General features: G+C 43.8%; 1 protein-coding gene across 6 annotated transcripts in view; it reads left to right on the forward strand.

Annotated features, from left to right (window-relative positions):
- PRKAG2 (protein kinase AMP-activated non-catalytic subunit gamma 2) overlaps positions 1-21,533 on the forward strand; it is a 389,724-nt gene that overhangs the window by 207,110 nt on the left and 161,081 nt on the right. Inside the window, exon 1 of one of the 6 annotated variants that reach the window (XM_040352747.1) lies at positions 10,823-11,644. The exons of 4 other annotated variants lie outside the window; for them this stretch is intronic. In XM_040352747.1, coding sequence (XP_040208681.1) covers positions 11,551-11,644 — 94 coding nt within the window. In that variant the 5' untranslated portion in view covers positions 10,823-11,550. Of the gene's footprint in view, positions 1-10,822; positions 11,645-21,533 lie in introns of those variants that run through there. One more of the 6 variants, XM_040352746.1, reaches the window with a different exon arrangement.

Consider the following 21,533-nt stretch of genomic DNA (forward strand, 5'->3'; position numbering starts at 1 on the left):
TGCTGCTATCAATCTATCCAATCAAGAGCCAGGACCCCGTGGAGAGAGGAAGAGCATGTCTCCGCCGACTGAATGAAGGGGCTCAGGTAAGTAAAACAGGGGGGCTTGGGGGCCGGTCACTGCCAGATGTTTTTTCACCTTAATGCACAGGATGCATTAAGGTGAAAAAACATGAGGGTTTACAACCCCTTTAAAAATGTAAAATATAAAGAATGACAAACATTTTTTATTTTTTGGGGGAATCGAGTGGAGAGGGATTAAAACACCTGTCAAGTTTTATTGCTGTCTGTGATTTACCCTCTATTTCTCCTGTTTACCATTATCAAAGAAAGTGAAAGTTCAAAGAAAATCAAAAATTTGGGGTTGTCCCCAGAACATAAAGGCCCCCTCCACATAGGGCGGATCCACTTGCAGCAGTCCGCCAGCTCAGCGGGAGATTTCCGCTTAGCCAGCAGATGATAGGTCCCTCTCTACTCACTAAGCAGGGAGGGGCTTGTCGAGCGCCGCTGTCTCCTATGGAGAGATCGGACGAAAACGAACAGCATATCCATTTTCATCAGATTTCACCCGCTACAATCCGCCATGGACGGATTGGCGACATATTGCCATCCGTCTGATTTTAGCAGATCAGATCGGATGTCAGCGGACATGTCACCGACATCTGATACCCCATAGAGAAGCATGGAGCGGCTGTTGAGGTCCGCCGAAAAAACTGACAGGCGGACCTGAACAGTCCCGCAGTGTGAAAGGGGCCGAATATTGCAGATATCTTCCAATGGGGACGTTACCCTCACTTTAGAGAAATTTTCACTCACTTTCTATTTGGCTATGGGACAGAAGGTGGGGACACAGATGGCAAAAATAAACTGACAGGGGTTATAACACTCCTTTACACTATCCGAAATGAATAAAGGAGAAAGTTTTGCTTCTAGTTCAATTTTAAGAGCAAATTAAATTACTGAAATAAGGCTAGCTATTGAAACGCTTTGGATTAGAGACAATAGGTGCCTTACTGCTTTCCATATTTTCAGCAGCCCTTCGAGGTGTGCTAATTGTCATTATTTAGCATTATGCCTAGATTAGATATAACTGGCTAATCCTGTCAAAGTGATCAGTTAGGAAAATGTATCAAAACCTAGGAAAAGTGAGCACAATATGTAAATATAAGGGAAACCCGTGTTTCAACATGATCATTGCATTCAAGGATATACAGTAGGGTTTCTGATGTTATAGGCAAATCTCAGCTTTGCCTTTTGAAGGCAACATTGGTCCTGCCCACTCCTACTTTTGAAGCTTCCTTATTGGTCCTTTTGTGATGAGCAGTCTCACTGACTAGTAAAGAAATTTAGAAGGATAGCCCTGGGGTCTTATAATTATCCTATTGTTATAGGGGATTTTTACTAGAGTGTTTGCATTATAAGAGCTGGTAGCTTCTTCACTCCAAAGGCCCCTTTCCATCTCCTTAGTTTGTAAGTGAGGGAATTTAAGATAAAAGTGCCACATTGAAATTAAATTGTCCAGGCCCGGATTTATTCCAAGGTAAGATTATATCAATTTTGTCAAAAAACAATGGCCTAGATTCAAGAAGCAATTGCGCCTGTGTAACCATAGGTTACACAGCGCAATTGCTTACTTGCTCCGGCGTTACGAATGCTCCTGATTCAGGAACATCGTAACGCCGACTGCAGCCTAAAATCTGCGTGGCATAAGGCTCTTATGCCACGCAGATTTTAGGCTGCATTCTTGCGTTGACCGCTAGGGGGCGCTCCCATTGTGATCAGCATATAGTATGCAAATTGCATACTAACACCGATTCACAATTGTTGCGTGGGCCCTGCGTACGCAAGTTACGTAGTTTCCGTACGGCGTGCTTAGCGTAAGGCTGCTCCTGCTAATAGCAGGCGCAGCCAATGCTAAGGATACCCGACGTTCCCGCGTCGCGACGTTGGAATTTTACGTCGTTTGCGTAAGTGAATCGTGAATGGCGCTGGACGCCATTCACGTTCACTTTGAAGCAAATGACGTCCTTGCGACGTCATTTGCCGCAATGCACGTCGGGAAAGTTTCCCGACGGAGCATGCGCTCTACGCTCGGCGCGGAAGCGCGCCTAATTTAAATGATTCCCGCCCCCGGCGGGGTCATTTACATTGCGCGCGCTTACGCCGGGCAATTTTGGCGGCACGCCCTCGCAATTTACAGAGCTACTGCTCCGTGAATCGAGGGCAGCGCAAAATATTTGCGGGGGCGCAGGGCAAAATCGTTGCCCTGTGCCTCCGCAAATAAAGCGCAAATGTACCTGAATCTGGGCCAATGTATTTTGGGGACTTAACATTCCTCCTTTTATCAGGGCTAAAAACAGACAATTAGCACACAAGTTTCACATCCAATAAATACATTTATTGGATGTGACACTTGTGCTAATTTGATTTACCTGTACAATCATTTCTATAGTTGCTTCTATAAAAGATCAGTTTGTTGGAAAGATCAGTTTGATAATGGATAGAAAATTGGCTAAAAGACTAAATTCAAAGAGTAGTGGTTAATGATTCTTCCTCTGAATGGTCTGAGGTTATTAGTGATGTAGCCCAAGGTTCAGTGTTGGTACCCTTACTTTTTTTTATGTGTATAAATGATATAGGGTCTGGGATTAAAAGTACCATTTCAGTCTTTGCAGATGACGCCAAGCTACAGGATGTCTCCAATCTACCCGCCGACCTCAATGCAGCATTTTAGCTTGCACATGATTGGATGATAAAGTCAGCAAAGCTTCCCCTCATTTCAGATCTACCCCTCAGATTTACAGCAACTGCACTTGCAGTGCACTTGTAGTGCAAAGTGGATTTGCCTTTCGTAAATAACCCCCTTAATGTTAAATGTAAAGTTATGCACTTGGGGGTTAAGAGTATGCATGCATCATACATACTAGGGGGAGTACAACTGGGGGAATCAATGATGGAGAAGGATCTGGGTGTTCTGGTAGATCATACGCTTAAAAATAGCATGCAGCGCCATTGCACGTCGTGCTGACATCACCGCGTTTTTCTGCGTTGCGCCTTGCACGGGCGTGCTTTTTGCTTTTTACCATTTGCCAGCCGGCTTCTGTTTGTTTTTAATGATACCTTGAGTCTGATGCTAATACAGACCTTTTATATAATAAATCATCATCTGGTTTTACCGATGGGGGCCTATTTTTGCTTTCTTTCCTTGGTTACATCCATCCATTGAGTCCATCTCCCCTGCCACCTTCCCTCGTCTCCAACATCTAGCAGAGGACCTAGGCTGGAGCTCCAGGAACGCCAGGCTTGTTAGCCATTTGCTGCAGTGGAGGATCATAATAACCCAGGCTGGGCGACAAGCCATTATTACTTGAGTAGCTGGCAAGCCTTCGTTCTGTGTGGTGGCAGATTCACATTGTCCCGTGTCTATTGAAGACTTGTCACAGGGTTTTGCAGCGTTTACTCCTCTTGAATACCCATAAAAGAGACTTTTTTTTTCGCTATTTGTTTACTACACCAATATATTATATATTTGTTTATTTCACTTGTGAACGCATTTGATGGTTTATTGAAGACCTGTCTCAAGGTGTTCCAGCATTTAACCTTTTGAATATATGAAAGAGGTCACTTTCACTATTTTTATTTGTTGTGTTTATCACGTTACATTAATTATTTACACGATTATTCAGTTGTTTACTTCATTGGTTGATTCATCATTAGTGCTGCTTTCTTTGTTACTAATTCTGTCGGTGTGTATATCACTTTCGAGTTGCAGCTTGCTCTATTTAGGTAAAATAGTGCAGTTTTTTCTTTACCATTGAATATTTCAACAACTGCTGATCTTTAGGGATTTTAACGCACAACCATCTCTGGGGTTAACAGAGAATGGCAGAAAAAGAGAAAATATCCAGTAACTGGCTGTTGTGTGGAGGAAAATGTCTTGATGATGTCAGAGGAGAATGGGCAGAAAGGTTCAAGATGATAGAAAGGCAACAGTAACTCAAATAACTATTCGTTACAACTAAGGTATGCAGAATGCCATCACTGAATGCACAACACCTCAAACCTTAAAACAGATGAGCTACAACAGCAGAAGACCACACTGGGTGCCGCTCTTGTCAGCTAAAAACAGGTAGCTAAGGATACAATTCGCACAGGCTCACCGAAATTGGACAATGGAAGATTGGAGAAACATTGCCTGGTCTGATGAGTCTCGATTTCAGCTTCGACATTCAGATGGTAGGGTCAGAATTTGGCATTAACAACGTGAAAGCATAGATCCATTCTGCCTTGTATCAATGGTTCAGGCTGGTAGTGGTGGTGTATTGGTGTGGGGGATATTTTCTTGGCATGCTTTGGGCCCCTTATTACCAATTGAGCATTGTTTAAATCCCACAGCCTACCTGAGTATTGTTGCTGACCATGTCCTTCCCTTTAGGACTACAGTGTACCAATCTTCTGATGGCTACTTCCAAGAGGATAATGCACCATGTCACAAAGCTCCAATCATCTCACCACTGGTTTCTTGAACATGACAATGAGGTCACTGTACTCCAATGGCCTCCACAGTCGCCAAATCTCAATCCAATAGAGCACCTTTGGGATGTGATCGGTTATTCGCATCATGGATGTGCATCATGGATGTGGACTGAATGTGAGGCATGTGCATGTTTTGCACAGTTATGTGCAAATAGATACATATATTGTAGGCTATAGTTTTAAACAAGTAAAATCATAAAATCGCAAATTACTTGGATGTTAAATGGAACATGGTTATAGGACAGAGCTAATCTTGTTTAAACCTCCCGGTGTAAGGGCATCTAGGGTGTAGATCCAGAACGTCTCTCTTTCACAGGGGCATCTCAGAGACCTGCAATCAGTTGACAGTGAAGGGAAGAGGCTTCTTGGTAATGGTTGCACAAAGAGAAGGAAACCTGTAGGAGAAGGGAATTAAATTTGCCTTAGACTCTACACAAAAGGAACACGTAGCCCTTGCAGTGGAAACACTCCGGAGTTCAGCTTTAAGACACTTTTCACAATATCATTGCTTTCAGCAACACCTAATTGAATAAGTCAGTTTCATCTGTAAGTGAAAAAACAGTCAGACATTCCGCTACCAGTCACTGGTCATTCATTTACATACAATTCTGCCACACTACAACAAAGCTAAATGGTTTAGTAGGTCAGGGAAAGAATACAACCCCTACAGCTATTTATATTTTGGTACGTAATTGATCAGGTCATATTACACAGGTTATCATAAAGCATTGCCTGAATGCCATTTCTCATCTGACTGCAGATTCCATCCACTGACGCATTGTCCCGAGCTAAGATTATAGAGCTGACATCGTCATCTATCACATGGTAGCTGTTAGACAGAACAAAACCTTGTCCTGCGTCTTCTTCCAAGTGGTGTCATTAACTAAGGTTGGCTGTTAGCCATGACACTTTATAATAAATCTACTGTTCACATGTGTTTGTTTTCATTTGTCATATTTTTTTGTAAAATTTGCAAAACAAGATTGCAGAAGGTGCATCACTCTAACAGCCCAGCATTCCCCTAACATACTTACTTTCTACCCCCTTTAAGAAGTGGGTATATATATTTTTTCCTTTGTTTGTTTTGCTCATAGGCAAGTTTGTTCTCCAATTTTATATCAATATTTTCTATTCAATAAGTGGGTGGAAATTCAGGTGGGTAGAAGTTGGAGAAGAAACCTAGAAAGTGTCAATATGGCTTATTTTGGACTTTAATCTCTAAGGGCCAGATTCAGGTAGACTTACGACGGGCATATCAGTAGATACGCCGTCGTAAGTCCGAATCCCCGCCGTTGTATATTTAAGCGTATTCTCAAACTGAGATACGCTTAAATATTGCTAAGATACGACCGGCGTAAGTCTCCTACGCCGTTGTATCTTAACTGCATATTTACGCTGGCCGCTAGGGGCGTGTACGTTGATTTATGCCTAGAATATGTAAATCAGCTAGATACGCCTATTCACGGACGTACGCTCGGCCGTCGCAGTAAAGATACACCGTTTACGTAAGGCGTTTCCAGGCGTAAAGATAAACCACCAAAAAGATGGAGCAGCCAATGTTAAGTATGGACGTCGGAACCGCGTCAAATTTTTTAAGTTTTACGTTGTTTGCGTAAGTCGTCCGTAATTGGGGATGGGCGTAATTTACGTTCACGTCGGAACAAATGAATCTTTGCGGCGTAATTTGGAGAATGCGCACTGGGATACGTCCACGGACGGCGCATGCGCCGTTAGTAAAAAACTTCATTTACGTGGGGTCACAATGATTTTACATACAACACGCCCACATCTTACACATTTGAATTAGGCGGGCTTACGCCGGCCCAGTTACACTACGCCGCCGTAAGTTAGAGCGCAACTTCTTTGTGAATACAGGACCTGCTGCTCTAACTTACGGCGGCGCAATGTATCTGATATACGCTACGCCCGCCGAAATCTATGTGAATTTAGCCCTTAGATTCTACCTCCCATTTACTTCAAACCAGTTCAATTGACTTCATCTAACATTAGAAGGTTTCAATTTTGATAAGTGATAAATATCATAAATAGTTTGTAAACTTTAAATTTTCTTGTAGTCTCCTCCTCCTTCTGTGATTGTGTTGTGTTTAACCATTCCGACCACAATCAATAGAACTTTCTGGGACAACCTCTGTTATTGTTATTCACTTTGTGCAAATATAAAGTAGAGATTACAAGGGATTTCCTGTTATTTGAGAATAATAGTTTTTCTTATGTAGTAGAGTAGTAATCCTAAACAGGATTCCCGTGGCATGGTTCTTACTAGGCCTAGAAGCTCAATGAAAACACAGGGTTCTAATTGTACGGATGTAATCATTGTCACGAAATTGATTACTTCCCTCCAATAGGTCTTAATTTGTTACTATTCCTAAAAGATGTGTATAAATACAGGTAGGTCATTTGCAGTCTCCAGGTTTAGGCTCCATTCACACCTAGGCGTTTTCACGCCCGACGCCCGCCGCTATTGCAGCCTGCAATACGCTGGAGGGGTGATTTAACATTGTCAGCTATGGAGATGGTTCACATCTCCACGCCGAACGCCGAAACGCCTGAAGCTCAAAACAAGTCCCTGACCCTTTTTTTCAGGCTTTCGGCCATATTACACAGTGTGTAATCACCCCTCCAGCGAGGCAAATCACGGTAAAAAACGCTGCAATTTGTCGCGGCAAATCGCGGTAAAAAACGCTGCAAATCGCCTAGGTGTGAATGCAGCCTTAGTAAATCAACCCCACTGTGTTGAAGTTAGAAGCTCTCTGGATTTCTGGCAGTGGCACAATGCGCATATATTGGAGAAAAGTATTGGGTTTTTTTTCACTATGCCAAGACAATAACTTTATTAGCAGGAGCCTAAATTACACACAGATGAACCATTCATTGGAGGGAAAATCTTTCTGCCTGCATTTATACATTGTACAGACCATATTAATTTTCATTTACATTGAAAAACCAGTACTAGGCTTTCACTTTAGAAACCAGAGAACCCTCTGCAAAATCAGTGTTATTAGTGTACTGTACCTGTATTAAATGTTTATTTATAAAATAAAGTTTTAATACGAATAAAATAATGTTTTTTGAAACATCTGTTTAACAAATTGTAGGCTTAAAGAAAATCTCCATCTTTCTGGCCATGTTTCATGTCACACCCATATTGTGGGTATAACATGCACATTGCTAGCCCCTACCCCCAAACTGTCCCCTCTTTAACAGGATCACAGTGTTCTTTGCCCCACAGGCACCGAGGCAGAGGGACTGACGTTTTTATGGAGCCGAAATGCATTGACGTTAGCGCACTTGTAGCTCATGGATACTTCCTCTAACTCTGAAGCTGAAGGTCCATACCAAAGTACGAACCTGAGCCTGCAGGAGACGGAGCACTGCATATGCAATCCACTGATCGCAGTTGCAATGCTTTGCAGGACCAAATGCAAAAATAAAATAACAAATAAATGCACATTTGTGATTTTTGCAAAATGCTTTTTTTTTGCAAAGGGTGGAATTATTCTCTTTTAAAGAACAAATAAAACGAATGAATCAACATTATTTATACACTCACCGGCCGGTTTATTAGGTACACCGGTTCAATTGCTTGGTAACACAAATTGCTAATCAGCCAATCGCATGGCAGTAACACAATGCATTTATGCATCTAGACATGGGGAAGAAGTTCATACCAAGCATCAGAATGGGAAAGAAATGAGATTTAAGTGACTTTAAATGTGCCATGGTTGTTGGTGTAAGACGGGCCAGTCTAAGTATTTCAAAATCTGCTAATCTACTGGGATTTTTCACACAACCATCTCTAGGACTTACAGAGAATGGTCCGAAAAGGAGAAAATATCCAGTGAGCGGTTGTTATGTGGACGAAAATGCCTTGTTGATGTCAGAGGTCAGAGGAGAATGAGCAGACTGGTTGGAGATGATAGAAATGCAACATTAGCTCAAATAACCACTCATTACAGCCAAGGTATGCAGAATACTATCTCTAAATGCACAACACAGCAAAATTTAAAGCAGATAGGTTACAGAAGCAAAAGGACACACTGGGTGCCAATCCTGTCAGCTAAGAAAAGGAAACTCAGGCTACAATTCGCACAAGCTCACCAAAATTGGACGATTGGAAAACCGTTACCTGGTCTGATGAGTCTCGATTTCAGCTGCAACATTCAGATGGCAGGGTCAGAATTTGGTGTAAACAACATGAAAGCATAAATCCATTATGCCTTGTATCAACGGTTCAGGCCGGTGGTGGTTTAATGATGTGGGGGATATTTTATTGGCACACTTTGGGCCCCCTTGTACCAATTGAGTATGGTTTAAATGCCATGGCCTACCTGAGTATTGTTGCTGATCATGTCCATCACTTTATGACTACAGTGTACCCATTTTCTGATGGCTCCTTCCAGCAGGATAACGCACCATGTCACAAAGCTCAAATCATCTCACCACTGGTTTCTTATACATGACAATGAGATCACTGCACTCCAATGGCCTCCACAGTCACCACATCTCCGTCCAATAGAGCACCATTGGGATGCTAGCAGCAACTGTGTGATGCTATCATATCAATATGGACCAAATATTTCCAGGAATGTTTCCAACACCTTGTTGAATTTATGCTACGAAGAATTAAGGCATTTCTGAAGGCAAAGGGGAGTCCAACCTGGTACTAGCAAGGTTAGGGTTGCCACCTTTTCATCAAGCAAAACCAAGCACTTTAGCAGCAATTTTTCTTTTTATTTGCATTTAACACTATAGGATTGTAAAAGACCTGGAGCACCTTTGGGTGCCCCAAGAGGAGTAGTTTTGCAGCCCATGTAGCATCCCGTGAGGAACAGTGGGTGTGGTCAAATTGTGTTAATAATGGGAGAAGTTTAAGGAATGTAGTTAAATCAAACAAGGTCAGTCTGCCCCCCAGTACAGTCCCCCCAGGTCAGTCTGTACCCTCAGTACATCCCCCCAGGTCAGTCTGTCTTCCAGTATAATCCCTCCTTGGTCAGTCTATCCCCTAGTACATCCCCTCCCAGGTCAGTCTGTCTTCTAGTATATTCCCTCCTTGGTCAGTCTATCCCCTAGTACATCCCCCTCCAGGTCAGTCGGTCTTCTAGTATAATTCCTCCTTGGTCAGTCTATCCCCTAGTACATACCCCCCAGGTCAGTCTTTCTTCCAGTATAATCCCTCCTTGGTCAGTCTATCTCCTAGTACATCCCCCCAGGTCAGTCTTTCTTCCAGTATAATCCCTCATTGGTCAGTCTATCCCCTAGTACATCCCCCCCCCCAGGTCAGTCTGTCTTCCCCATATAATCCCTCCTTGGTCAGTCTATCCCTAGTACATCCCCCCCAGGTCAGTCTGTCTCCCAGTATAATCCCTCCTTGGTCAGTCTATTCCCTAGTACACCCCCCCCCTGGTCAGTCTGTCTTCTAGTATAATCCCTCCTTGGTCAGTCTATCCACTAGTACATCCCCCCCCACACGTCAGTCTGTCTTCTAGTATAATCCCTCCTTGGTCAGTCTATCCCCTAGTACATCCCCCCCAGGTCAGTCTGTCTTCTAGTATAATCCCTTCTTGGTCAGTCTATCCCATAGTACATCCCCCCCCAGGTCAGTCTGTCTTCCAGTATAATTTCTGCTTGGTCAGTCTTCCACCCAGTACATCCCCCCCCCAGGTCAGTCTGTCTTCCAGTATAATCCCTCCTTGGTCATTCTTCCACCCAGTACATCCCCCCCCCCCCCAGGTTAGTCGGTCTTCCAGTAAAATCCCCCCCCCCTTGCCAATATAATTAAAAACACTGGAAGCCGGTGGGAGGGGAGAGGGGGGTAGGAGTACTGGTACTATAGGGCTTCCACTGATGTGTCTGGGTTTCAGATGGACTGAAACCCGGACACAGGATCTAAAACCTGGACTGTCCGGGTGAATCATGGACAGGTGGCAACCCTAAGCAAGGTGTACCTAATAAAGTGGCTGGTGAATGTATATATTTTTTTTAAGATAGAAGCCCTATAATGTTTTGGTATGGGGGTTCATCTTTTATAGTTAGACCTCTGCTCAGTCCCCCTAACAGACATAACATAAGAGGAAGCAATGACAATGAAACTGCTTGTCGGTTTACCCGACTGTCATCGGAATTGGCCTGCGTAGTTCTATCCAGTCTCTCCAGCTTCCGCAATTTACTGTTTACATTTTCTTAATGAATGAGACACTCCTTGAGTATACAGATACCAGCAGAAATCCTGCATGAACTTATCTGAAGTAGAATCAGAAATGCCTGCTGTCACTAGTGGGTTAAACGTTGAGAGAATCTGGTCCAGCAAGTATTATGCCTCGGGTCTTTCGGTTTCATAAGGAGAGTAATTTCTATTTTGAATTGTCATGCTTTTGTGACATGTGGGGGTTTGTTAGTCACCAGAGAGCACTTGACGTGAACCTGCAACCAGCATATGCTTTCCAGCTTCAGCAAAGGGCCCAGAGCACGAGTCAAAATAGCTGCGTGATGTCACATTATAATGAGAATGTGCTCTGGCCAATTGGTGCCAAGAATTGTCTGGACAAGGGTGGATTCCTTTTACAGTCTTTTTAAAGGGACACTATTCACAAACGCACATGACAATCCCCTGCCAGAACTTCCCTGATGTGGAATTTTATAAAAGGAGCCTTATCAGTCACTACTGACCTTCCCCAAGCAAGAAGATCTTGTGTGCTATCAGCAGGCGCTTTACACCACTGGAGAAGAATTCAGTTTGTGAGCCGCAGCACAGCGTGCAAGGCAGGCTGACTGTGTGACAGCACTCAGCAATCCAGGTTATCCCTAAACTCAGAGTCGCTTTTGTTTCTTTAAACCAAACGGGGATTTCTGCAGAATCAAAGGGGTTTTGTCTTCTGCATAGGCGGGGAATTTTTCGACTTTTTTTTTTGTGCTGGTTTATCTACATTTTAGCTGTTCTGGTTTAATTTGGATATGACAAAGTTCTCCTGAAGTTGCATTACCCACTGCGCCTGCCATGAAGCGGTTTGGCAGTTTGAGGGGTACCAAGAAACGCAAGGACCAGGGTCGAGGGACAGACCGCCGTCAGTCGGAGCCTCATGGGATAATAGGTACAGTGCCACACCTGCTGATGCTAAGGACGATTTGCCTATGCAAAATGTGCTCATTAACGTTAGCCAGGCTTTGCTGTTGCATATAATATGTACCTTTTGCTTTTGACTTGTGTTAGTTTATATATTTGGCTGGAATGTAATTATAAAATGGCTACTATTTATATGTTTCTTATTTCAGTGACATGCGGGCTTAGAATATTAAATTATTACATAGTTACATAGTTAGTCAGGTTGAAAAAAGACAAGTTCATCTAGTTCAACCATAAAAAATTTATAAAATAAAACATATCAATAAAATAAAAAATATCATTAAATATTAAAAAGGGAAAGGCACAAAAATCTATGGAATTTAACTATTATGCCCATTGCAGCTTTCCCTTGGAAATCTACAACCACTATCATTTATATTCCTCAAAATATTTAATATGTTTCTTATTTCAGTGACATGCGGGCTTAGAATATTAAATTATTACATAGTTACATAGTTAATCAGGTTGAAAAAAAACAAGTTCATCTAGTTCAACCATAAAAAAATTATAAAATAAAACATATCAATAAAATAAAAAATATAATTAAATATTAAATAAGGAAAGGCACAAAAATCAATGGAATTTAACTATTATGCCCATTGCAGCTTTCCCTTGGAAAGCTACAACCACTATCATTTATATTCCTCAAAATGTTTGCTTAAAGGGGTTGTAAAGGTACAATTTTTAAATAGCTTCCTTTACCTTAGTGCAGTCCTCCTTCACTTACCTCATCCTTCCATTTTGCTTTTAAATGTCCTTATTTCTTCTGAGAAACCCTCACTTCCTGTTCTTCTGTCTGTAACTCCACACAGTAATGCAAGGCTTTCTCCCTGGTGTGGAGTGTCGTGCTCGCCCCCTCCCTTGGACTATGGGAGAGTCAGGACGACCAACTAACACACAGCTCCTTTCTCTATCTGCAACGTAGGGAGCGTCCTATTGATATGTTTTATTTTATTAATTTTTTATGGTTGAACTAGATGAACTTGTCTTTTTTCAACCTGACTAACTATGTAACAATTTAATATTCTAAGCCCGCATGTCACTGAAATAAGAAACATATTAATAGTAGTTGCATATTTTGTGTCTTTACACCCATGCAGGCCATCAGACCACCCATTGTCTGAAGCCCTGTACACACGACCGGGATTCCCGGCGGTAAAAAGTCCGCCGGGAATCCCGGGGGGAAAGCCGAGAACCTGCTCTGTAACTTTCCCCTGTACACACCAGAGGTTTTCCCGTCGGGAAAACTGCGGTGAGAGCTTTGGCCGGGAATCCCGGCCGTGTGTATGCTCCACCGCAGTGTTTCCCATAGGGAAACTGCCGGGAAAAAGACCGCTGGGAATCGTGGCAGGAAAAAAGAGAACATGTTCTCATTTTTCCTGCCGCGATTCCCGGTGGTTTTCCTGTCGGGAAAACTGCCATGGAGCATACACAGGGCCAGTTTTCCCGGCCAAAAGCTGTCATGGCAGTTTTCCCGACGGGAAAACTGGTCTTGTGTACGAGGCTTTAATGTAAAATGTTCAGCTCTAAAGAGATGTGCCTGTCATTAGTGAATCCGGGCTTTGCTTAGCATATCCTTATCGTTATGTTGTCATTGGTGGCAATGCCAGGGATAGAGGATCCAAAGCAAAGATGCACTAATCAAAGTAGGTACAGGTTGCAGGGAATCCTCTCCATGCTTCTAGTTTCTAGCATTTGTAAATTGTTAGCAGTCTATCAAGAGTTCGCACACGTGGGTGTTTTTCTTTTTTTTTTTTACGTTGTTTTTGATGCAAGAATGCAATTAAAAATGGCCGCAACATTTTTCCAGTAGAACAATACAAAAATGACAGCACACAGTTTGTCAGTATAGTTTGAGAACCTGGTATCAGCGCTGTGTCGAAGGATGGGCATTAATAACAAAAAGATGGATGGCGGTCGGTCCAACAACTAGCAGGAAAAAGGGGAGCCCTCAGCTGTTAAAGCATAAAATATATTTTAATTTTAAGTGGAGGGTATGATATCAATTAAAGGGTCATTGATTAAAGAACTGGTTTGAAACCATTGGGTATATTGAAAATATTATACTATCAACTGTTGGGTATCTGTAGGCAAGGGGCCAGATTCACGTAGGAGGGCGTATCTTTGTGCGGGCTACTTAGAGAGGCGAGTACCGTATTCACAAAGAACTTGCACCCTAAGTTACGGCGGCATAGCGTAAATGGGCCGGCCTAAGCCCGCCTAATTCAAAGTAGGCTGGTATGGGGCGTGTTGTATGGAAATGAATCGTGACCCCACGTAAATGACGCGCCTAACGAACGGCGCATGCGCGCGCATGCTCAGTATCTCGTCAAATTTTCTCCCAAAGTTACGCCGGCTCAATGTTTAGTCGACGTGAACGTGACCTACGCCTATCCCCATTCACGGACGACTTACGCAAACGACGTAAAATACGACTCTGTTCCGACGTTTCCGACGTCCATACCTAACATGACTTACCCCTGCTTTATGAGGGGTAAAGTTACGTCGGTCGGACGCCTTACGTAAACAGTGTATTTTAATACGCTGGGCGCAAGTACGTTCGTGAATCGGCGTATCTAGCTCATTTGCATATTCGACGCGGAAATATACGGAAGCGTCCCTAGCGGCCAGCGTAAATATGCACCTAAGATACGACGGCGTAAGAGACTTCCATCAGTCGTATCTTAGACAAATTCTGGCGTATCTGATTCTTTGAATCAGACGCCGAGATACGACGCCTCACATTCAGACTTACGACGGCGTATCTGGAGATACGCTGTCGTAAGTCCTTTGTGAATCTGGGCCAAGGTTTGAATGAAAGATTCCCAGAAATTAAATACTTTTTGGACCCGTAATTCCTTATGTAAGGAGCCCCACGTGGGTGTTTATGTGCTTTTGATGCACGTTGTAAAGCATGTGAAGGTTTGGAGCACATTGTCCAAAATCTGCTTGGGTTATCATGCAGCGCTAGCTAGGAATTTTTTTGGTCATAGCACGTAAGCGTGAGTGTAGACAAAAGCAAATCAGAGATAAAACAAAGCAAATTTGCAGAAAGTTGAGACATGTGTCCTCCTGCCAGCGTGCTGCATTTGGCATGATTCTGAGTGAGAAGCTAAGCACACTACCCCTAAACCCACTTCAAAGTCACTTTGACACAGTTCCTGAAATAAAGGTGCCCCTACAAAGAAGGTCTGAAAAACCTGTCTTGCTGCATACACTGCCAAAATCAGCTGCAGAAACTGACAATATCAGGAATTTCCATCTCTTACCCCCCCTGATGTAATCAGTGGTTCTTCCCGCCAACCCATATATCACTACAGGACACAGAGCAGGCAGATTGAACCACTGATTGCAGCAGGGCACCAGGAGATCGATATTCGTGGAAGTGTCGGTTTCTGAAGATTCTTGAGCTGATTTATCTTTAGTGCTGCTGAAATTGGCACAGGCAGCAAGAAAGGTGATTATTTAAGTTCTTCGTGCAGGGGCTGTTTTAATATAGGTATTAGTTTCAGCATCTCCATTAGCAAAACATCAACTTAACCACTTGACCACTGGGCACGAAAACCCCCTTAATCACCAGACCAATTTTCAGCTTTCGGTGCTCTCACAATTTGAATGACAATTACTCAGTCATACAACATTGTACCCATCTGAAATTTTTGTCCTTTTTTTCCCACAAATAGAGCTTTCTTTTGGTGGTATTTGATCACCTCTGCGGTTTTTATTTTTTGCGCTATAAAAGAAAAAAGACTGAAAATTCTGTAAAAAAAAATAAATAAATCTAGTTTCTGTCATATTAGCAGGTTATTTCTCACACACAGCATATGCATACTACAAATTACACCCCAAAACACATTCTGCTATTCCTCCCGAGTATAGCGATACCACATGTGTGCGACTTTTACACAGCGTGGCCACATAGAGAGGCCCAACATGCAGGGAGCACCATCCGGCGTTCTGGAGCACCCAGGCCAATTTTGACATTTCTCTCCTACATGTAAAAATCATCATTTATTTGCTAAAAAATTACATAGAAACCCAAAACATTATATATGCTTTTTTTTTAAAGACCCTAGAGAATACAATGGCGGTTGTTGCAACTTTTTATCTTGCACGGTATTTTCGCAGCAATTTTTTGAACGCGTGTTTTTAAAAAAAAAACAGTTTTGTGCTTAAAAAAAAACAAAACAGTAAAGTTAGCCCAATGTTTTTGCATAATATGAAAGATGAAGTTACGCCGAGTAAATAGATACCCAACATGTCACCCTTCAAAATTGCACACGCTCGTGAAATTGCGCCAAACGTTGCTACTTAAAAATCCCCATAGGCGACGTATTGCAAGGTATTGGAGTATTGAGGGTATTGCGGAGTATTGGGGGGGTATTGCAGAGTATGGGGGGTATTGCAGAGTATGGGGGGTATTGCAGAGTATGGGGGGGGGTATTGCAGAGTATGGGGGGGTATTGCAGAGTATGGGGGGGGGGTATTGCAGAGTATGGGGGGGTATTGCAGAGTATGGGGGGGGTATTGCAGAGTATGGGGGGGTATTGCAGAGTATGGGGGGGGTATTGCAGAGTATGGGGGGGTATTGCAGAGTATGGGGGGGTATTGCAGAGTATGGGGGGGTGGGTATTGCAGAGTATGGGGGGGTATTGCAGAGTATGGGGGGGTATTGCAGAGTATGGGGGGGTGGGTATTGCAGAGTATGGGGGGTGGGTATTGCAGAGTATGGGGTGGGGTATTGCAGAGTATGGGGTGGGGTATTGCAGAGTATTGCACTCATCATTGCACTCATCATTATTTTTATTTTGCAGAGTATTGCGCAGGGATGGCTGGATCTGTGACTGCAATTGTCACAGATCCAGCCCACAGTGCGGCAGCTGCTGCTGCCGCCCGATCCCCCCCCTCCCTCTCCTCTCACACTGTACCGAACGGTACAGAGAGGAGAGGGAGGAACCGGCGTCATTACATGACGCTGGTTTGTTTACAAGTGATCGCGCCGTCCAATTGGACGGCGCGATCACGTGGTAAGGAGCCGCTTCCATTGGCTCCTTACCGCGATCCGTGTTGCTGCGGGTCCCGTGGACCCGCCGAGCGCCGGTGATCGCGTGTGCGCGCCCGCTCGGGCGCGCAATTGGGACTCTCTGGGAGGACGTATATTGACGCCCTCCTAGAGTTAGGGAACCGCCTTGTAGCCGTATTTCGGCTATAGGGCGGTTACCAAGTAGTTAATAAAGAAACCTAAATAATTTACATTGTATGAGGTAAGATTGTATGGTTGTAGGACCCAGGGCTGGTGCAAGGATTTTTGACACCCTAGGCGAAACCTCATTTTGTTGCCCCTTGGCTCCACCCCCTTTGCCCTGCCCATGTATACCCCACATTTTTAATGAAGTACCCATCAAATGCAGCAAACCAGTACCCCATCAAATGCAGCCTCACCAGCACCCAACAATGCAGCCTCACTAGCGCCCATCAAATGTAGCCTCACCAGCACCCATCAATGCAGCCTCACTAGCGCCCATCAAATGCAACCTCACTAGCACCCTTAAAATGCAGCCAACCAGCACCCATCAATGCCCATCAAACCAGCCTCACCAGTGCCCATCAATGCAGCCTACCAGTGCCCATCAATCCAGCCTACCAGTGCCCATCAATGAATGTTTGCTTGCTTCCAATCATTCGGGAGTCGGGGAAACAGACACAGTCCCCTGCGGCCTCTGCGCCTCTGACACTGTGTGAACGAAGCCGTGGCTGCCTGCTGATGCTGAGACTTAGTTGCTTGCTGTAGAGAGTAGGAACAACAGTGGCCAGGCACCCTAGGCAGCAGTGCGCCCTAGGCGGCTGCCTAGTTTGCCTAGTGGTAGCACCAGCCCTGGTAGGAGCCTCCAAAACCCTGGCTGACCTTCCCTGGCTGGGTCTGCTTCACAGGTGACTGCCCAGGAACGATTTTACCCCTCTGTAATGCTGGTGCCCACAGCACTCCTCTATTTCTTCTCCATAACTGTTACAGACATTTTGAACGATAATTTACTGGCCATATGCATGCTGGATTACTGTCTATGAGGCCTCGTACACACAGTCGTTCCAAACCGATGAGAATGGTCCGACGGGCCATTTCCATCGGTTCACCGCTGAAGTGGCCTGATGGTCTGATGTGCATACACACCATCGTTCCAAAAACCGATCGGGTCAGAACGCGGTGACGTCAAACACACGACGTGCTGAATAAAACGAAGTTCAATGCATGCGTCGACTTGATTCTGAGCATGCGTGGGTTTTGAACCGATGCTTTCTGTACTAACCATCGGTTTGGACCTATCCGTCAGCGGTCCATCGGTTCAATTTTTTGTTTTGTTTTGTTTTAAAATTTTGGACCGAAGGACAACAGAACGATGGACTATACACATGGTCGGTTTGGACCGATGAAACTGAACTTCGGTCCATTCTCATTGGTTTTGTCCGACCGTGTGTACGGGGCCTCATTGGTAGAAAGCTGAAGAAAAATTATGTGTCTATATATTTGATCCATTGTCAGGACTAAGGGCCCATTCACAACACGTACATTGGTTTGCACGCATTGGGCTGCAATACATCCCAATGAACACAAATGAATAGCGCTGTAATGCACCAACATGCTTATTTTAAAATATGTGCCTTGCCGCAGTGAGTATGCGTACACAGGGCCTTACTGATGACACTTGACACCTATAGATCCTGATAGTGACATCCAAATCGTGAACACAAAAGTGTTAAGCAGCTCATACACGGAGCAATTTTCTTTCCTTCAGCCCACGACTCGATTCCCCCTTTAACACATTCAGTGTTGCCAGGGTAATCCCACCCGCCAAGCCCTTGTATTCTCCCGGCAGGGGGGCGGGGAAAGCCACCCCCACTGGGAGAAGACAGTGGACTAGATTCACATAGATTAGCGGATCTTTAGATCCGCGTAATCTATGTGATTTACAATCCGCCGGTGCCAGACCGACTTACGCAAACGACGTAAAAATTTGAAACTCGGCGCGGGAACGACGGCCATAATTAACATTAGCTACCCCTCATATAGCAGGGGTAACTATCCGCCGGAAAAAGCCGAACGCAAACGACGTAAAAAAAAAGCGACGGGTGGGCGTTCGTTTCTGAATCGGCGGTTCTCCTCATTTGCATATCCGACGCGTAAAAGACTGAGGCGACACCTAGCGGCCGGCAGGAGATTGCAGCCTAAGATCCGATGGTGTAAGTCACTTAGACCAGTCGGATCTAAGGGAGATCTATGCGGAACTGATTCTTATGAATCAGTCGCATAGATCCGACCGTCGGATCTCAGAGATACGACGGCGAATCAGGAGATCCGCCGTCATATCTCTTGATTAATCTGGCCCAGTGATTATTGCTAGTGGCTAGCCACTATCGATAGTCAAATCCAAAATCCAGCAGGTTTTTTGTACCCAAGTTGATTGATCGATCAAATTGGTACATTCAGCCGTGGTTCGGATCGTCTATGGCCAGCCTTAGGGTACAATTGCAGATTTTTCAGGATAATTAGGTTGTAGTTTTACTGGGAGGTTTGTGTAAATAAACCTGAATGAATGACTTCAGATTTCAGATTCAGGTTTCACTTCACAATAACTATCTGTGCAGAATTTAAAGCAGTATCAAGCCCAAAAAGCAAACATTTACTATACTGCAGCTTACCAATTTTTGGATATGATGGCTGCATTTGTTTTCTTTTTTAGGCTTAGGCTCCCTTATTTTCATTTGGTGATCTGGCCCGTAAGGCCTGGTTCACACCTATGTGTTTTCAGCTTTGCAGAAACAAACTTCAGTCCATTTAACATGGTTTCTATGGGTCGTGTTCACATCTGTGCATTTTATTGAAAGGGCCAAGAACGTTTTTTGGTTCCATAGGCTTCAATGGATCAAAAACGTGTATTGAAAAATGCAAAATGCGCCTGGAATATGCAAACTGAAAGCTGCATAGGTGTGAACTAGGCCTTATGCTCTGTACACGTGAACGGAATTTCCGATGGGATAAGATCCAACGGAATTTTCCCTATGGAATTCCGTTTAAGCTGTCTTGCATACACACTGTCAGACCAGCCAAAATGCGGTGACGTAAAACACTATGAAGAGCCGAGAAAAATTAAGTTCAATGCTTCCGAGCATGCATCAACTTGATTCTGAGCATGCCTGTTTTTTTCTGTTTTTTGACGTCACCGACGGCTCTCCTCCTTCCTAAGGAGGTGATGTCATCTCCGCTCGCGGCCGAGAGCGGAGATATCCTGTTTATATGCACATGCCGTTTTTCAGACTGCAATACTGTGAGCGTCTATTTTTATCTATTAAAATCGTTGTTACGTTTTTACACTATGGAGTATCCCCTGTCTATTTACTGAGTGCCATCCATCTGGGGAGCGCTGCTGCTGTGACTGGGGAGTCTGTAGCTGGGGGATTGGAGCAACAGCATGGCCGGGAGACGCTGATCTGCAGTGGAATCTGCTGTGCTGGGTAAGCCAGCAGTATCAAAGGCTGTCTCTAGCCTTTCCTGAGGTGAGAGGCTTGTGGAAACAAAACTTTATTATTTTTTGCACAGCTACACTGTGGGAACTTAATGGTGGATGTCAGATTTCGTTTACAAGTACTGATGCACTTTTGAAATTATTGATTCAAGCACTTCACCTTGGATTTTTCTAGTTTACATTGGAGCACTATGCACTTAGGACCAGATTCATAAAGAATTGCGTCGGCGTAACGTATGTCCTTTACGTTACTGCGCCGCAAGTTTTCGTCGTAAGTGCTTGATTCACAAAGCACTTGCGTGTAAACTTGCGGCAGCGTAGCGTAAAGCCGTCCAGCGCAAGCCCGCCTAATTCAAATGGGGCGGGGACCATTTAAATTAGGCGCGTTCCCGCGCGGAACGTACTGCGCATGCTCCGTTTTGAAATTTCCCGCCGTGCTTTGCGCCTAACGTACTTTCGTCTTCCCGGACGACTTACGCAAAAAAAAAAAAATTGAAATTCGACGAGGGAACGACGGCCATACTTTAACATGGGCTGTCTATTGTTACACCACCTAAATAGCAGCTGTAACTTTGCGACGCGAAAAGCCGACTAGCGACGACGTAACGAACGCGCATACCTTCGTGGATCGCCATGGATCGCCGCAAACAGCTAATTAGCATACCCGACGCGGAAAACTACGCGATCTCCACCCAGCGGCGGCCGAAGTATTGCATCCTAAGATCCGAAGGCGTACGAAGCCGTACGCCTGTCGGATCTTAGCCAAATGCCGTTGTATCTTGTTTGTGAATTACAAATTAAGATACGACGCGGCTAATTTGAAAGTATGCCGGAGTATCAGCAGATACTCCAGCGTACTTTTTCTGTGAATCTGGCCCCTAATTCTTTGATCACTTGATTCATTTTTGCACGAGTGTGCACTAGAGACTTTTGTGTATATATAATTTTTTTTCTTATCACGCATGTTTTTTTTTTTTTTTGCTAATTTTTATTGGCGTATTGTATGGTACACATACACAGGCAACATATTACTTATTTTATTTTTGTCTGCACTTAATGGATTTATTATTTGATGATTTGTACTTACACATGTTTTAGTGTGATTTTGCAACATCACATTGCTATTATTCACACTATATATTTATTCATTTTGGATCTCACCAAAATCACTCTATTCATCCCCCTCATCATTATTTTTGATGTCTGGTGGGTCATTAAGGATTAGAAGTGAAACATTTTTAGGATTACATCAAGATTGTTATTTATTCACATATTTAATTATTTTTGTGTTATTAAGCAAGCGTTATCATTTTAGGAATTATTGGCTTGATATAGCTT

This window comes from Rana temporaria, chromosome 5 (genome assembly GCF_905171775.1).
Source record: "Rana temporaria chromosome 5, aRanTem1.1, whole genome shotgun sequence".
NCBI classification, from domain to species: domain Eukaryota; kingdom Metazoa; phylum Chordata; class Amphibia; order Anura; family Ranidae; genus Rana; species Rana temporaria.